Here is a 19105-nt window from a genome sequence, read left to right on the forward strand (position 1 = left end):
ACACACACAAGACACCCGACGCACACGTGCCACACACGTGCCACACACGCAACACATGAGCAACACATGCGCCACACAATTGAATGACAGTGCGGGCTTGAGGGGCCGAATGGCCTACTCCTGCTCCTATTTCTCATGTTCTTATGTGTGCTGTTCTTATGCAAAAGCTATTTCATACCACAACTCATTTCCAGTTAAAAACTTAGAGATGCAAGGAAAGTGCTAACCACTCTGCACGGTGGCACAGTGGTTAGCACTGCTGCCTCACAGCGTCAGGGACCCGGGTTCGATTCCTGGCCTCGGGTCACTGTATGTGTGGAGTTTGCACGTTCTCCCCGTGTCTGCTTGGGTTTCCTCCGGGTGCTCTGGTTTCCTCCCATAGTCCAAAGATGTGCAGGTTTGGTGGATTGGCCACGCTAAATTGCCCCTTAGTGTCAGGGGGATTAGCAGGGGCAAATGCATGGTGTTATGGGGATAGGGCCTGGGTCGGAATGTGGTCGGTGCAGACTTGATGGGCCGAATGGCCTCCTTCTGCACCAGTCGGGATTCTACGATTCTATGATTATGACCTATACTTCTTTGAACTTGAGTCAGTACCTGACAGTCAGTCAGCTGTTCCTCCATGTCCATCTGCTCCTGAGGGACCTGCAGCGTAGCGTCCAGTGCGGCCTTTGTGATGAGCAGCCAATTGTCCAGTTCGTCAGCCTCGCTGCGATAGAGCTGCAGAGCTTGCTCCTGACGCTGTTCCTCCACCTGCTCATTCAACCTCTCCTAAAAACACAAGGACATGTTTATTTGCCTCACCTTCGCTGCTCAAGACGCCGTCTCCTCCACACCGGGGAGGCCAAACAGCGATTCGGTCATCGCTTTTCTGAAAGTCTCCAGACAACTCAGAGATGTGACTATGAGCATTCAGTCATTCTCCATCCCTCTCTGACCTCCCCATCCTTGGCCCAACCTTCTGACCCCAGCACGGAGATGAATAACTTCAGATCGAATCCACTGACTGTGCTGTAACCATCTCTGCCTCCTCTGGACACACCTTGTCCCGTTACCACCCCACATTAGCCTATCACCCCTGCTCTCTGCCCTACAAGACCATAGCTTCAGGTTTTTAGGTGTCCAGATCACCAACAACCTGTCCTGGTCCCCCCATGCCGACACTATAGTTAAGAAAGCCCGCTAACGCCTCCAGTTTCTCAGGAGACGAAGGAAATTTGGCATCCCCGCGAAGACTCTCACCAACTTTTACAAATGCACCATAGAAAGCATTCTTTCTGGCTGTATCACAGCTTGGTATGGCTCCTGCTCTGTCCAAGACCGCAAGGAACTACAAAGGGTTGTGAACAAAGTCCAATCTATCACACAAACCAGCCTCCCATCCATTGACTCCGTCTATACTTCCCGCTGTCTCGGCAAAGCAGCCAGCATAATTAAGGACCCCACACATCCCGGACATTCTCTCTTCCACCTTCTTCCATTGGGAAAAAGATACAAAAGTCTGAGGTCACGTACCAACTGACTCAAGAACAGCTTCTTCCCTGCTGCCATCAGACTTTTGAATGGACCTACCCCGCATTAAGCTGATCTTTCTCTACACCCTAGCTGTGACTGTAACACTACATTCTGCACTCTCTCCTTTCCTTCTCCATGAACGGTATGCTTTGTCTGTACAGCATGCAAGAAACAATACTTTTCACAGATTCACTAAAGTTCATTTATTAGTGTCACAAGCAGGCTAACATTAACACTGCAATGTAATTACAATGAAAATTCCCTAGTCGCCACACTCCGGCGCCTGTTCGGGTACACTGAGGGAGAATTTAGCACGGCCAATGCATCCAACCAGCATGTCTTTCGGACTGTGGGAGGAAACCGGAGCACCCGGAGGAAACCCACGCAGACACGAGGAGAACGTGCAGACTTCGAACAGACAGTCACTTTCTATGGTGCATCTGTCAAAATTGGTGACAGTCGTAGCGGACATGACGAATTTCCTTAGCCTCCTGAGAAAGTAGGCATTGGTTGGCACTGTATTGGGATACAGTGAAAAGTATTGTTTCTTGTGCACTGTACAGATAAAGCATACTGTTCATAGAGTACATAGGAGAGAAGGAAAGGAGAGGGTGCAGAATGTCGTGTTACAGTCACAGCTAGGGTGTAGAGAACGATGATTGGCCATTTAAGATAGAGATGAGGAGCAATTCCTTCCCTCTGTGGGTGGCACAGTGCTTAGCACTGCTGCCTCACAGCGCCAGGGACCCGGGGCGGCACGGTGGCACAGTGCTTAGCACTGCTGCCTCACAGCGCCAGGGACCCGGGGCGGCACGGTGGCACAGTGCTTAGCACTGCTGCCTCACAGCGCCAGGGACCCAGGGTGGCACGGTGGCACAGTGCTTAGCACTGCTGCCTCACAGCGCCAGGGACCCGGGGCGGCACGGTGGCACAGTGCTTAGCACTGCTGCCTCACAGCGCCAGGGACCCAGGGTGGCACGGTGGCACAGTGCTTAGCACTGCTGCCTCACAGCACCAGGGACCCGGGGCGGCACGGTGGCACAGTGCTTAGCACTGCTGCCTCACAGCGCCAGGGACCCGGGGCGGCACGGTGGCACAGTGCTTAGCACTGCTGCCTCACAGCGCCAGGGACCCAGGGCGGCACGGTGGCACAGTGCTTAGCACTGCTGCCTCACAGCGCCAGGGACCCAGGGCGGCACGGTGGCACAGTGCTTAGCACTGCTGCCTCACAGCGCCAGGGACCCGGGGCGGCACAGTGGCACAGTGCTTAGCACTGCTGCCTCACAGCGCCAGGGACCCGGGGCGGCACGGTGGCACAGTGCTTAGCACTGCTGCCTCACAGCGCCAGGGACCCAGGGTGGCACGGTGGCACAGTGCTTAGCACTGCTGCCTCACAGCGCCAGGGACCCGGGGCGGCACGGTGGCACAGTGCTTAGCACTGCTGCCTCACAGCGCCAGGGACCCAGGGTGGCACGGTGGCACAGTGCTTAGCACTGCTGCCTCACAGCGCCAGGGACCCAGGGTGGCACGGTGGCACAGTGGTTAGCACTGCTGCCTCACAGCACCAGGGTTCAATTCCCGGCTTGGGTCACTGTCTGTGTGGAGTCTGCACGTTCTCCCCGTGTCTGCGTGGGTTTCCTCCGGGTGCTCCGGTTTCCTCCCACAGTCCGAAAGACGTGCTGGTTAGATGCATTTGCCATGATAAATTCTCCCTCAGTGTAACCCGAACAGGCGCCGGAGTGCGGCGACCAGGGGAATTTCACAGTAACTTCATTGCAGTGTTAATGCAAGCCTACTTGTGACGCCAATAAATAAACTTTAAACTGAAACTAGACAGGATAAAGCTGAAATAAAAAAACACCCAAAGATAGAATCCTTTGGGTGGAGAATTCAGAGTCTGCAAACCTCGAGAAGTTGCTTCTTTCCCAATGCTTTCATCTTGATGGTGGCCATGCGCTCAGCAAGGACTGTGAGCGTGGACTGCATCGCCAGCTGGTCAGAGGTATCTGTGTCCACCGTGTCTGATACCAGCTCTTCAGCAAAGCAGATCTGTAGTTCATTGATCTCATCCTGCAGTGTAACAATCTCGTCCATCAGTCCCTGCGAGACACAAAACCGTAAATACCCTTCATTCCAATCTGGCAAAGCTCAAAGGTCAGCAGGCAGTGTGTTTGAAGGGTGCAGAGGAGAGGCTGGCCCCAGGGAGGAGCTCCTTTGTAAACCACCCACAGAGATAAATGCCTGAAGGAGCAGCAGGGTTCATTGATAGCAGTAATGAGCTAAATCGGGGACAGCTACCCCAGAGCCATACCTGGTGTGCGGACATCTGGACATCGTGGCTCTTGCCTGCGTCAAGCGCCTCCCCAAGCTTCCCCTCGATGGACTCCATCTTGGCGGACACTGACTGGACGGAATCCTGATACTTCTGCTGTCGTTCGAGGGCCTCATAGAGCGTGCGCTGCTTTTCGCTGATCTACAACACAGAGAGGGACAGCTGGCTAATATTTACTCAGCAAACTCTATCAGATAGCTGCTTATCACTGTCAGTCTGATACAATTTACCCACGTCCCATGTGACCAGAATCTCTCTCACACACATACACCACACACACACACATACACCACACACACACGCACACACACACACAGTTTCCAAACATGTGTACATTAGATGGATTGGCCATGCTAAATTGCCTCTTAGTGTCCAAAGATGTGCAGCTCAGGTGGATTGGCCATGCTAAATTGTCCCTTCATATCCAAAGATGTGCAGGTTAGGTGGATTGGTCATGCTAAATTGCCCCTTAGTATCCAAAGATGTGCAGGTTGGGTGGATTGGTCATGCTAAATTGCCCCTTAATATCCAAAGATGTGCAGGTTGGGTGGATTGGCCACGCTAAATGCATGGGGTTATGAAGATAGGTCCTGGGTAAGATGCATCTTGGTAGAACTAACATAGGGGGGAGCTGTACGATAAATGGCAGAACCATAAAGGGTGTAGATACGCAGAGGGACCTGGGTGTGCAAGTCCACAGATCCTTGAAGGTGACGTCACAGGTGGAGAGGTAGTAAATAAGGCATATGGCATGCTTGCCTTTATAGGATGGGGCATAGAGTATAAAAGTTGGGGTCTGATGTTGCAGTTGTATAGAACGTTGGTTCGGCCGCATTTGGAATGCTGCGCCCAGTTCTGGTCGCCACACTACCAGAAGGACGTGGAGGCTTTAGAGAGAGTGCAGAGGTGGTTTACAAGGATGTTGCCTGGTATGGAAGGGCTTAGTGGGGTTGTTCTCACTGGAAAGACGGAGGATGAGGGGTGACCTAATAGAGGTGTATAAAATTATGAAAGGCATAGATAGGGTGAACGGTGGGAAGCTTTTTCCCAGGTCGGTGGTGACGTTCACGAGGGGTCATAGGTTCAAGGTGAGGGGGGGGGGAGGTTTAACATGGATATCAGAAGGACATATTTTACACAGAGGGTGGTGGGGGCCTGGAATGCGCTGCCGGGCAAGGTGGTGGAGGCGGACACACTGGGAACGTTTAAGACTTATCTAGATAGCCACATGAACGGAGTGGGAATGGAGGGATACAAAAGAATGGTCTAGTTTGGACCAGGGAGCGGCGCGGGCTTGGAGGGCCGAAGGGCCTGTTCCTGTGCTGTATTGTTCTTTGTTCTTAAGATGCTCTTCCAAAGAGTCAGTGCTGAGTCGATGGGCTGAATGGCCTCCTTCTGCTCTCTCGGGATTCTCTGGTAGTGACACCCACATCCCAAGAATGAACATAATTCTCTAAATCCGCCAGAACCACGGCGAAGGAATCAGCAGCCCGGGACAGAGGCGAGGAGAAAGTGAAACAAAACGAGGGGTGAGGAGGGGATGGGAAGAAACAGGCGGAAAGGGAGATTATTCACGGTGCCCATCGGTCACCAGCTCACCACATTCTTTAACGTCTCCCAGGAGCGCTGCAGGTCATCGAGCTTGGAGGAGGCCGCGTCTCCCAGCGTGCTCTCAAATGGTTCCTGCAGCAACGCGGCAACATTCACATCCTGAGCAGTGGGAGCTGCTGTCTGCAGTTCATCCGTTGTGTAATAAGCCCCATCCTGGAAATATAAACACTGAGACTCAGGGTGACTGCGTAGCCAAGGATCATAAAGCTGTATTGGAACACGCTGCAAGGTTAGACAAGTCAGGCCTGGAGCTGACTCCAACATCGATAGTTAACATCACTCATAGTTTTGATGATATAGCTGTACAAAAAAAAACTGGCACTCCCCATATTCCTCTCCCCTTGTATCTATCCAGCTTCCAATCGCCCTGTGACTCTCCCCCTACACGAATGTCAAGGCAACTCATGCAAGACAAAGTCCCTCTTCCCATTAATTCCCACATCTCTCCAGTTGCTGATGATAACAGGTCCCGACGCTCCAATTTGGGGCTTACCCACCCATGAGCAACAGCACAAGGAACAGCTCCCTCCCTCAACTCCCTCCAGACTCCAGGGCAGTGGAAGGGATCACACGGTGGCACAATGGTTAGCACTGCTGCCTCGCAGCGCCAGGGACCCAGGTTTGATTCCAGCCTCGGGTGACTTGTCTGTGCGGAGTTTGCACGTTCTCCCCGTGTCTGCGTGGGTTTCCTCCGAGTGCTCCGGTTTCCTCCCACACTCCAAAATGATGCATTGGCCATGCATGTACCCGAACAGGCACCAAAGTGTGGCAACTAGGGGATTTTCACAGTAAATTCATTGCAGTGTTAATGTAAGCCTACTTGTGACACCAATAAATAAACTTTTAAACTTCAGGTCGATTAAGAGTTTGACAGTCCAGCTCCGACCACACTGTGAGTTCTTGGTTAGCTGGTTACAATCAGGGGAGTGACGTTTATTACATTAATGGAGGGGTGGGTGAGGGGGGGGAAGGGGGGGAGGGGAATGAATTCCCACAGCGGGTCCGCCTGTCGGTTTGTCACTTTATTGTTCTTCTCCTCCCATTACAGAGAGAGAAAGGCCGATGGCCAACCAGGAAATTCATCCCCACCACCCCGTGATCTTTAAGGGTCAAAGCCGCCTCATAGGTCTGTCGCCCCGCCTCCCCCCCACCTCCCGCCCCCCACAACCCCAGTTACAACAAAGTGAGTCATTCACCCTGACGGCACGGTGCCACAGTGGTTAGCATTGCTGCTTCACAGCGCCAGGGACCCGGGTTCGATTCCCGGCTTGGGTGACTGTCTGTGTGGAGTCTGCACGTTCTCCCCGTGTCTGCGTGGGTTTCCTCCGGGTGCTCCGGTTTCCTCCCACACTCCAAAGATGTGCGGGTTAAGTTGATGGAGCATGTTAAATTGACCTTAGTTCCGGGGGAATTAGCAGGGTAAATATGTGGGGTTCCGGTGGGATTGTTGTCAGTGCAGACTCAATTGGCCGAATGGCCTCCTTCTGTACTGTACGGATTCTATGACCGCCTATGGCCAGTGCACATCAGAACCAGTTACTCCCCTGTAGGTTTGGTATGTCCACCAAGTGTTTTTTTTCCGGTAAATTTGGTGGTTGGTGGGATCTCAATATTGCGTTCCTCTATAACTGTGCCCCTCCCCCTTGCTCTGTAAACTCCTCCAGCCCCGTGACTGTCTGAAAACACAACATTCCTCCAGTTCTGGTCTGGTGGGCATTATCGATTTCCATCATTCCAGCATCGTTGGCCATGCCACCTGCTGCTCAGGCCTAAGTGTTAATTGTCTGTTCATTGTGTTTGATTATAAGCTGGCAGTGGGCATTGGCTGGGATTTCATTTGGGCGCTTGTACTAGCTCCGGGCCTTCCCAATCGGTGGCCACTGCAGGGACCGGGATGCATCATCGCCCCCAGGAATTACCTTCCCATTGTAATCAGTGAAGTTTCCTCTGGACATTCTATCTTAGTCACAGTTCCCCACAAGGGGGTTGCCACCTCCCTCTCATTTGTTCAATTCACTGACCATAAAGGAGTATCGAGGGAGACTTATCAAAACGGTGATGGGGGTTGAGTTAGATTTAACAAATAAATTTAGGGTGGCACAGTGGTTAGCACTGCTGCCTCACAGCGCCAGGGACTCAGTTCGATTCCGGCCTCGGTGACTGGCTGTGTGGAGTTTGCATGTTCTCCCCGTGTCTGCGTGGGCTTCCCCCGGGTGCTCCGGTTTCCTCCCACACTCCAAAGATGTGTGGGTTAGGAAGATTGGCCATGCTAAATTGCCCCTTAGCGTCCAAAGATGTCTAGGTCAGATGGATTTGCCTTGCTAAATTGTCCCTTAGTGTCCCAGGATGTGCAGGTTAGATGGATTATTTGTGGTAAACGTGTGGGGTTATGGGGATAGGGTGGGGGAAAGAGCCTGGGTAAAGGGGAGTCGGTGCAGACTCCTTCTGCACTGTCGGGATTCTATGATTCTAAATGTAAGGCTGAGCAAGATTGGCTCCAGGACTATCCTTCACCAACCAGCTGTCCAGAGACAAACACTGAGCTCTGGAATTCCCCATCAAACCTTTCTGTCTCTATCCTGCTCACCTCATTTACGACTCTCCTTTGACCAAGCTTTGGGGTCATCTGTCCTGCTATCTCAATGTGACTCAGTGTTAGGTTTTGTCTGATGACAGTCCAGTCAAGCATCTCAGGTTGTTTTGCTACACTGAAGGCGCTATATAAACACAGCTTGTTGTTCTGTCAGCACAGGGCACTTTAGAACCATAGAATCCCGGCTGTTCAGAAAGAGGCCACTCGGCCCATCGAGTCTGCACCGAATCTCCGAAAGAGCATCTTACCCAGGTCCTCTGCTTGGTCCTATCCAAGTAATCTTGCACATTCAGCATGGCTAATCCACCTAACCTGCACATCTTTGGACTGTGGGAGGAAACCGGCTCACCTGGAGGAAACCCACTTTATTCCAGGAGATTTTTAAAAAATGGTTGTGGGTGGTGGGGCTTTGAAGGGAAATTGCCTATTTCATAGAATCATAGAACCCCGACAGTGCAGAAGGAAGCCATTCGGCCCATCGAGCCTGCACCCACTCTCTGACAGAGTATCTTACCCAGGCCCTCTCCCCTGCCCTATCCCTGTAACTCCACACATTCACCATGGTTAATTCCCCTAATCTACACATCTTGGGACACTAAGGGACAATTTAGCATAGCCAATCCACCTAACCCGCACCTCTTTGGAGTCTGGGAGGAAACCGGAGCACCCGGAGGAACCCATGCAGAACGGGGAGAATGTGCAAACTCTGCACAGACCCAAGTTCAATTCCAGCCTCGGGTCACTGTCTGTGTGGGGTTAGCATTTTCCCCCAGTGTCTGCATGGGTTTCCTCCGGGTGCTCCGGTTTCCTCCCACAGTCCAAAAAGAATGTGCAGGTTAGGCTGATTGGTCATGCCAAATTGACCCTAGTGCCAGGGCGATTAGCAGGGTAAATATGTGGGGTTGTACGGGTATAGGGCCTGGGTGGGATTGTGGTCGGTGCAGACTCGATGGGCCGAATGGCCTCCTTCTGTACTGTAGGGATTCTATGATTCTATGAACCAAGGCCGGAATTGAACCCGGGTCCCTGGCGCTGTGAGGCAGCAGTGCTAACCAGCGTGCCACCCAGAGGCTTGGGAAACTGAGGTTAAGTGGAATGGGGAAGACTGGATAAGTGGGTGAGGTCACAGGTGGAGAAGGTAGTGAATAAGCCATATGGCATGCTTGCCTTTATAGGACGGGGCATAGAGTATAAAAGTTGGGGTCTGATGTTGCAGTTGTATAGAACGTTGGTTCGGCCGCATTTGGAATACTGCGTCCAGTTCTGGTCGCCACACTACCGGAAGGACGTGGAGGCTTTAGAGAGAGTGCAGAGGAGGTTTACCAGGATGTTGCCTGCTATGGAAGGGCTTAGTTATGAGGAGAGATTGAGTAAACTGGGGTTGTTCTCACTGAAAAGGCGGAGGATGAGGGGTGACCTAATAGAGGTGTATAAAATTATGAAAGGCATAGATAGGGTGAACGGTGGGAAGCTTTTTCCCAGATCGGTGGTGACGTTCACGAGGGGTCATAGGTTCAAGGTGAGGGGGGGCGGGGAGGTTTAACATGGATATCAGAAGGACGTATTTTACACAGAGGGTGCTGGGGGCCTGGAATGCGCTGCCGGGCAAGGTGGTGGAGGCGGACACACTGGGAACGTTTAACACTTATCTAGATAGCCACATGAACGGAGTGGGAATGGAGGGATACAAAAGAATGGTCTAGTTTGGACCAGGGAGCGACGCGGGCATGGAGGGCCAAAGGGCCTGTTCCTGTGCTGTATTGTTCTTTGTTCTTTTGTTCTTTGGGGTAAATATGTCTCTGGGGGATTGGTGGGCTATGCTGAAAATTAATCTTAATACTCCTCTAGCTGTTTTGAACCTGTGTGTTTGACAACAAATGGTGTGTGCATTTAGAATACATGCCTGTACATCTCCTATTGTGGATTCTCTACACCTGGTATGGCTTTCAAGCCAGGGAATGTTCCACCTTGGCAAGGCCAGTGGTAGGGGTCACTATTCACAAACCCGCCAGGCACACTGCCCATCCGTGGTTCCTGGGCAAAACCAGCATTGCCTGGTGGCTTTGAAGTGATGCCATCCATTGTAGAATAGCTCGACAGCACTAAATGCCCAGCCCGACTCACAACCTGTCAGAACTGAAGTGGCAGGATGTGCCAACAAGAGAGGAAATTGGAAAAAATGGGGCATATGATATACCGTGCAGAACATCAGAATCAAGAGACGTACGGAGAAATGATTAGAATCCCTTAAATAAATCAGACAATCATAGAATCCCATAAAACCCCTCCAGTGCAGAAAGAGGCCATTCGGCCCATCGAGTCTGCACCGACAACAATCCCATCCAGACCCTATCCCCTTAACCCCACATTGGTACCCCGCTAATCTCTCCAACCTACACATCCCTCCAGCATCCCAGGGCACTAAGGGGCAATTTAGCATGGCCAATGCACCTAACCCGCACATCTTTGGACTGTGGGAGGAAACTGGAGCACCTGGAGGAAACCCCCGCAGACACTGGGAGAACGTGCAGACTCCCCACAGACAGTGACCCAAGCCAGGATTCGAACCCGGGTCCCTGGCGCTGTGAGGTAACAGTGCTATCCACTGTGCCACCATGCCACCCCAATGATAGACTAGATTAGATAGCTGGGATAAGACAACTGCAATCTGCGGCACAGTGACCCACAATGCCATTAGGGAGGGAATTCCAGGATTTTGACCCAGCGACTGTGAAGGAACGGCGATATATTTCCAAGTCATGATGGTGAGTGGCTTGGAGGGGAACATGGGTGGTGTTCCCATGTATCTGCTGCCCTTGTCCTTCTAGATGGAAGTGGTCGTGGGTTTGGAAGGTGCTGTCTAAGGATCTTTGGTGAATTGCTGCAGTGCATCTTGTAGATAGTACACACTGCTGCTACTGAGCGTCGGTGGTGGAGGGAGTGGATGTTTATAGATGTGGTGCCAATCAAGCGGGCTGCTTTGTCCTGGATGGTGTCAAACTTCTTGAGTGTTGTTGGAGCTGCACCCGTCCAGGCAAGTGGGGAGTATTCCATCACACTCCTGACTTGTGCCTTGTAGATGGTGGACAGGCTTTGGGGAGTCAGGAGGTGAGTTACTCACCGCAGTATTCCTAGCCTCTGACCTGCTCTTGTAGCCACTGTGTTTATGTGGTGGGTCCAGTTGAGTTTCTGGTCACTGGTAACCCCAAGGATGTTGACAGCAGGGGATTCAATGGTAACACCATTGGATGTCAAGGGGCAGTGGTTAAAGTCTCTTATTGGTGATGGTCATTGCCTGGCACTTCTGGGATGCAAATGTTACTTGTCAGCCCAAGCCTGGATATTGTCCCGATCTTGTTGCATTTGAACATGGACTGCTTCAGTATCTGAGGAGTTGTGAATGGAGCCTGCGGTGTTCTTATCCATGAATGAGTGAAAGATGATGTTGGAGGCGCCCCTGTATTTCCCGGGAGGTGGTTGCTCACATCTGCCAGCTACCCCAGCGTGAGCGATGGTCACCAGAACCCTGGAGGATCAGTGCAGAGTTCCTGGGCTGCAGCGAGTGAATGTGTGTCCAGCTGCCCTTTAAATATGGTGGCAGGATCTTTATCCTTTAACAACAGTGCAGGCAACTTCCTACCCACCCCGCCACACAAGATTCGCCAAGCTCCTTGCTGATGCATAACTAATTATCTCAAAAGTGTTAGATCACACATGTTCACCCACCCAGCAGGAATGATGCTGCCTTTTCCCACCAGCTACTGGGCTTAGTATCCGGAATGGAAAACTCTGCCCAGGTTCTTTGAAGGAACTCTGATTGCCAGCTGCAACCCGTATGCAACGGGACAACCTCCTGTGAACGGCCACCAGAAATGGTCCAAAGTAAGTCAAGGGTCGGTGAAGCCTAGTAAGGGAGGTATTTCCCCCGAGGTAGGAACAGAGTGTGGGGCTGCCTTTGTGAGGTGATGGGGGAAGACATATGGAGATGCACAGACAGCAGCATGGAAGATTTACAATGGGAGTGACTCCCAATGGTAAGTTAGTAAGCATGAGGGTCTCCCTCGGGTGGGTGAGTTAGGGTGCTGGAGGGGTGAGCTTCGATGTAAAAGTTAGGGTACTTGCAGCATGAACAAATGGCTTTCCCTCAATCGCGGGTTTTCTGGCGAATGTTCTGATATGTAGTAGCGACAGTCACCCCAGGGTGGTATCCAGATCTGTCACTTACTAACCATCTAAAGTTTTATAGTTTAAAGTTTATTTATTAGTGTCGCAAGTAGGCTTACATTCACACTGCAATGAAGTTACTGTGAAAATCCCCTAGTCGCCACACTCCGGTGCCTGTTTGGGTACACTGAGGGAGAATTTAGTACCTAACCAGCACAGCTTTTGGACTGTGGGAGGAAACTGGAGCACCCGGGGGAAACCCATACAGCCACGGGGAGAATGTGCAGACTCCACACAGGCAGTGACCCAAGCTGGAAATTGAACCAGGATCCCTGGCGCTATCCACAGTGCCACCATACCGCCCCGGGTCCCTGGCGCTGTGAGGCAGCAGTGCGAACCACTGCGCCACCATGCCATCCTGGGTCCCTGGCGCTGTGAGGCAGCAGTGCTAACCACTGCGCCACCGTGCCATCCCGGGTCCCTGGCGCTGTGAGGCAGCAGTGCGAACCACTGCACCACCATGCCATCCTGGGTCCCTGGCGCTATGAGGCAGCGGTGCTAACCACTGCGCCACCATGCCATCCCGGGTCCCTGGCGCTGTGAGGCAGCAGTGCTAACCACTGCGTCACCGTGCCATCCCGGGTCCCTGGCGCTGTGAGGCAGCAGTGCGAACCACTGCGCCACCATGCCATCCCGGGTCCCTGGCGCTGTGAGGCAGCAGTGCGAACCACTGCGCCACCATGCCACCACCGTAACCATCTGGAGACATGATGAGCTTTGGAGGCAAAGTACGCTACTCAATATTACGAATGCCACAGAATAACACCCTGCTAATGAACGTGAGGGGAGCAGTGGGTCAGATGTACCAGAGCGATGCGACATCTAACTACTGATTAAGCATGCAGACAGTGAAAAGGGTTAAGCAGAAGGCAGTACCTGGTTACCAGACACATCAGCATTGGGTGAGGGTGATCGACAAGCGGTCGGAGAGGAAAGCTCACTGTTGGTGCCCTCTTCCCCAGACTCCTCAGTGACAGGTGAGAGGAGCGTATGACAGCGCCCAGCTGTCATCTATACAAAGCAAGTCAGAGGGATCACAATTTGATAAGAGAGAGAGAGAGAGAGAGATCAGGACAGCGGTTACAATAAATCACATTGTAAAGCACAAAAAAATCATGACAACCTTTCTTCAGTCAGGTGGAACAGGCTCCCCCGTCAAAACCCGAGAAGTTAACGCGGTAAACCCCTTCCCCCTGAGGGAAACCTCCATCGCCGACCATTAAACGTTCCGGGAGGGAAAGGGTTAACTCACACATCACAGGCAATGAGTTAAAGCAGGTGATTGAAGCAGAGGATGGTCGGGAGGGGGGGGGGGGGGGGATGTTATGTTCGCGCAGTCGGTGAGCAAGGCCGAGAGGATCTTACCATCACGACGGAAGGATGTGCCGGGTGCGCGGGCAAAGGTTCGCCATCCAGCTCCTCCATCCCCTCCGAGAGACCCTCCACCTCGGTGACAGTCAGCAGCATGGTGGCGTGTTTTGCTTTCATGGTCAGCATCTTGCACTTGGTGTTCAGCGCGGCAATCTGCTCCTGGTACCCCTTAATCTTCTGGGCGAATTCCTGCTGGGACATTGTGGATGGGGAGTGGGGTGCGGGGGGGAAACAAAGGAATAGATCAGAGCCTCCTGCCAACGCCTCAGACACTCACTCCAGCCAGCCCCTATTCCCTGTCAGAGCAGCCAATGAGTGAGGAGCCGGGGGCTGTGACTGGATTCATACTTGTCGGCAGGATCTTCAGAGTGAGAGAGAGGCAGATTGTGGATATTTCCACCACAGCCTCTAAAGGCAATCTGCACTGCACAGAACAGGAAATGAGCTGAGTAATCTCCTCTCTCTCTCTCTCCCATCCCCCCCCCCAACAGTTCAGACAACACACACATCTCACAATAAGCATCACCGCGTTCACACACAGCCGGGAGAAAGAGGCAAACCTTCCCCCTTTGTGTGGACGGAGAAACAGATGGCTGGCCTGCTGGGTCACATGTTGATGGGTCTGATTAGAGCCGCTCTGTTAGCTCTCCAGTTAGCCGCGGTCTAACAGCTAACATTCACAGCATTCTCTCGCAGTCCTCCCCATTCCTGGGGACCAGGCTGCAGCATTTTAACAGCATCCGTGCAATCTGCCTACCCCTTGCTGCACAGATTCTCCCACCCTCTCCAAAACAACGGCACAAATTAGCCCGGTGTGTGTTTTTTTTTTCAAACGTGTCAGGTGGAACTAGCCAAATCACTGCGTAGGTACACAGCAGTGAGGAAGGGATCGTGTGGTTTGAATTTATTGAAAGCCGCACAAAGGAACTCACTCCTTCCTGACCTGTTAATCTCGATAAGATTCATCCTCCAATCCTTTCTGTTTTAAAAAAAAAATGTTTACTAAAGTTAAGGGCAGCACAGTGGTTAGCACTGCTGCTTTTCACAGCTCCAGGGTCCCGGCTCGGGTCCGTGTGGAGTTTGCACATTCTCCTCGTGTCTGCGTGGGTTTCCTCCGGGTGCTCCGGTTAGCACTGCTGCTTCACAGCTCCAGGGTCCCGGGTTCGATTCCCGGCTCGGGTCCGTGTGGAGTTTGCACATTCTCCTCGTGTCTGCGTGGGTTTCCTCCGGGTGCTCCGGTTTCCTCCCACAGTCCAAAGATGTGCGGGTTAGTTTGATTGGCCAGGTTTTAAAAAATTGCCCCTTAGAGTCCTGGTATGTGTAGGTTAGAGGGATTAGTGGGTAAAATATGTGGGGGTAGGGCCTGGGTGGGATTGTGGTCGGTGCAGACTCGATGGGCCGAATGGCCTCCTTCTGCACTGTCGGGTTTCTATGATTTCTATGATTACAAAGCCACTGCACAGAGTGAGAATCATAGAATCTCTACACTGCAGACGAGACCATTCGGCCCATCGAGTCTGCACCGACCACAGACCCTAACCCCATAACCCACATATTTACCCCGCTAATCCCCTGACATGAGGGGCAATTTTAGCATGGCCAATCCACCTAAACCACACATCTTTGGACTGTGGGAGGAAACCGGCGCACCCGGAGGAAACCCACGCAGACACGGGGAGAACATGCAAACTCCACACAGTCTCATAGAATCACAGAATCTCTACAGAGCAGGAGGCGGCCATTCAGCCCATCGAGTCTGCACCGACCACAATCCCACCCAGGCCCTACCCCCATAATCCCAGGTATTTACCCTGCTAGTCCCTCTGACACGAAGGCGGCACGGTAGCACAGTGGTTAGCACTGCTGCTTCACAGCTCCAGTGACCTGGGTTCGATTCCCGGCTTGGGTCACTGTCTGTGTGGAGTTTGCACATTCTCCTCGTGTCTGCGTGGGTTTCCTCCGGGTGCTCCGGTTTCCTCCCACAGTCCAAAGATGTGCGGGTTAGGTTGATTGGCCATGCTAAAATTGCCCCTTAGTGTCCTGGGATGCGTAGATCAGAGGGATTAGCGGGTAAAATATGTAGGGATATGGGGGTAGGGCCTGGGTGGGATTGTGGTCGGTGCAGACTCGATGGGCCGAATGGCCTCTTTCTGTACTGTAGGGTTTCTATGATTCTATGAAGGGACAATTTACCATGATCAATCCACCTCAACTGCACATCTTTGGGCTGTGGGAGGAAACCGGAGCACCCGGAGGAAACCCACGCAGACACGGGGAGAATGTGCAAACTCCACACAGACAATGACCCGAAGCTGGAATTGAACCCGGATCCCTGGCGCTGTGAGGCAGCAATGCTAACCACTGCGCCACCGTGCCGCTCCATTTGATTTATTATTGTCACATGTATTAAGATACAGTGAAAAGGATTGTTTCTTGCAAACTATACAGACAAAGCATACCATTCATAGAGAAGGAAAGGGGAGAGTGCTGAATGTAGTGTTACAGTCATAGCTCGGGTGTAGAGAAAGATCAACTTAATGTGAGGTAGGTCCATTCAAAAGTCTGATGGCATCAGGGAAGAAGCTGTTCTTGAGTCGGTTGGTTTTGTATCTTTTTCCCGATGGAAGAAGATGGAAGAAAGTATCATAGAATCCCTACAGAAGGAGGCCATTCAGCCCATCAAGTCTGTACTGACCACAATCCCACCCAGGCCCTATTCCCGTAACCCCACACATTTACCCTGCTAATCCCCTTGACACTAAGGGTCAACTCAGCATGGCCAATCCACCTAACCCGCACATCTTTGGACTGCGGGAGGAAACCAGAGCACCCGGAGGAAACCCACGCAGACACGGGGAGAATGTGCAAACTCCACACAGACAGTGACCCGAGGCCGGAATTAAACCTGGGTCCCTGGCGCTGTGAGGCAACGATGCTAACCACTGTGCTACCATCCACTCATTTGATTTATTATTGTCACATGTATTGGGATACAGTGAAAAGTATTGTTTCTTGCAGGCTATACAGACAAGACGTACCGTTCATAGAGAAGGAAAGGAGAGAGTGCAGAATGTAGTGTTACAGTCATAGCTAGGGTGTAGAGAAAGATCAGCTTAATATGAGGTAGGTCCATTCAAAAGTCTGATGGCAGCAGGGAAGATGTTCTTGAGTCAGTCTGTACGTGTCCTCAGACTTTTGTATCTTTTTCCCGACGGAAGAAGGTGGAAGAGAGAATGTCCGGGGTGTGTGGGGTCCTTAATTATGCTGGCTGCTTTGCCGAGGCAGCGGGGAGTGTAGACAGAGTCTTTGGATGGGAGGCTGGTTTGCGTGATGGACTGACCCAGACTCTCTCCCCGCTCTATTCCCATAACCCCTCATATTTACCCCACTAATCTCCCTAACCTACACATCTTGGAACACTAAGGGACAATCTAGCATGGCCAATCATCAAAAAGCACATCAAAAAAGGCAATATTACAATAATCATGGGGGACTTCAATATGCAGGTGGACTGGGAAAATCGGGTAGGTAGTGGATCCCAAGGAAAGGAATTTGTGGAATGTCTAAGAGATGGTTCTTTGGCGCAGCTTATGACAGAGCCTACTGGGGAACAGGCAATTCTGGAGTTGGTGATGTGTAATGAGGCAGACTTGATTAGGGAACTTAAGGTGAAGGAACCCTTAGGGAGCAGTGACCACAATATGATAGAATTTACCCTGCAGTTTGAGAGGGAGAAGCTGGAATCAGATATAACGGTATTACAATTAAATAAAGGTAACTACAAAGACATGAGGGAGGAGCTGGCCAGAGTTGATTGGAAAGGGAACCTGGCAGGGAAGACAGTGGAACAGCAATGGCAGGAATTTTGGTTTTTTTTTCAGGAGGCAGAACAGAAATTCATCCCAAGGAGGTGGAGGATGAGGTATCCATGGCTGATGAGGGAAGTCAAGGACAGCATAAAAGCAAAAGAAAAAGCATACAAAGGGTCGAGTATTAGTGGGAAGCCAGAGGATTGGGAAGCCTTCAAAAGTGAGCAGAGGACAACTAAAAAAGCAATAAGGGGGAAGAAGATGAAATATGAGTGTAAGCTAGCTAGTAATATAAAAGCAGATAGGAAGAGTTTTTTTCAATACATAAAAGGTTAAAGAGAGGCAAAAATAGACATTGGACCACTGGAAAATGAGGCTGGAGAAGTAATAATAGGAAACAAAGCAATGGCAGAGGAACTGAATCGTTACTTTGCATCAGTCTTCACGGTGGAAGACACCAGTGGGATGCCAGAGCTCCAGAAGAGTCAGGGGTCACAGGTGAGTGTAGTGGCCATCACTAAGGAGAAGGTTCTGGGGAAACTGAAAGGTCCGAAGGTGGATAAATCACCTGGACCAAATGGACTACACCCCTGGGTTCTAAAAGAGACAGCTGAGGAAATTGTGGAGGCATTGGAATCACTGGAGGCAGGAAGGGTCCCAGAAGACTGGAAAGTAGCTAATGTAACACTGCTGTTTAAGAAGGGAGGGAGGCAACAGACGGGAAATTATAGGCCGGTTAGCCTGACTTCGGTCATTGGCAGGATTTTACAGTCCATTATTAAAGCTGAGATCGCAGAGTACTTGGAAGTGCATGATAAAGTAGGACTGAGTCAGCACGGCTTTGTCAAGAGGCGGTCATGTCCGACAAATCTGCCAGAGTTCTTTGAGGAGGTAACAAGGAAGTTAGATAAAGGAGAACCAGTGGATGTGATTTATTTAGATTTCCAGAAGGCCTTTGACAAGGTGCTGCATAGGAGACTGTTAAATAAATTAAGTGCCCATGGTGTTAAGGGTATGATCCTGGCATGGATAGAGGATTGGCTGACTGGCTGAAGGCAGAGAGTGGGGATAAAGGGGTCTTTTTCAGGATGGCAGCCGGTGACTAGTGATGTGCCTCAGGGGTCAGTGCTGGGACCACAACTTTTCACAATATACATTAACGATTTGGAGGAAGGAACTGAAGGTACTGTTGCTAAGTTTGCAGATTTTATAAAGATATGTAGAGGGACAGACAGTATTGAGGAAGCAGGGGAGCTGCAGAAGGGCTTGGACAGGTTAGGAGAGTGGGCAAAAAAGTGGTAAATGGAATACAATGTGGAAAAGTGTGAGGTTATGCACTTTAGAAGGAGGAATGGAGGCATAGACTATTTTCTAAATGGGAAAATGCTGAGGGAAATCAGAAACACAAAGGGACTTGGGAGTCATTGTTCAAGATTCTCTTAAGGTTAACGGCAGGTTCAGTCGGCAGTTGTTACTTTCACTGTTACTTTTCGAAGTATAAACTGACTCCCACTCCTGATAATATGTTTTTGCCTTGTGTTTTTTATTATTTATTAGTGTCACAAGTAGGCTCACATTAACACTGCAATGAAGTTACTGTGAAAATCCCCTGGTCGCCACACTCCGGCGCCTGTTCGGGTACACTGAGGG

General features: G+C 51.4%; 2 protein-coding genes across 7 annotated transcripts in view; one reads left to right on the forward strand and one right to left on the reverse strand.

Annotated features, from left to right (window-relative positions):
* The window catches only part of esr1 (estrogen receptor 1), an 887250-nt gene that overhangs the window by 715772 nt on the left and 152373 nt on the right, over positions 1 to 19105 (forward strand). The window lies entirely within an intron of this gene.
* Positions 1 to 19105, reverse strand: part of LOC144504750 (nesprin-1-like) — a 603924-nt gene that overhangs the window by 193534 nt on the left and 391285 nt on the right. Inside the window, exons 89-94 of the mRNA XM_078230493.1 lie at positions 13641 to 13835; positions 13152 to 13286; positions 5447 to 5611; positions 3827 to 3988; positions 3421 to 3615; positions 598 to 771 (exon numbers count right to left, since the gene is read on the reverse strand). Coding sequence (XP_078086619.1) covers positions 598 to 771; positions 3421 to 3615; positions 3827 to 3988; positions 5447 to 5611; positions 13152 to 13286; positions 13641 to 13835 — 1026 coding nt within the window. The remainder of the gene's footprint in view (positions 1 to 597; positions 772 to 3420; positions 3616 to 3826; positions 3989 to 5446; positions 5612 to 13151; positions 13287 to 13640; positions 13836 to 19105) is intronic.

The sequence above is a fragment of the Mustelus asterias genome, chromosome 15, assembly GCF_964213995.1.
Source record: "Mustelus asterias chromosome 15, sMusAst1.hap1.1, whole genome shotgun sequence".
NCBI classification, from domain to species: Eukaryota; Metazoa; Chordata; class Chondrichthyes; order Carcharhiniformes; family Triakidae; genus Mustelus; species Mustelus asterias.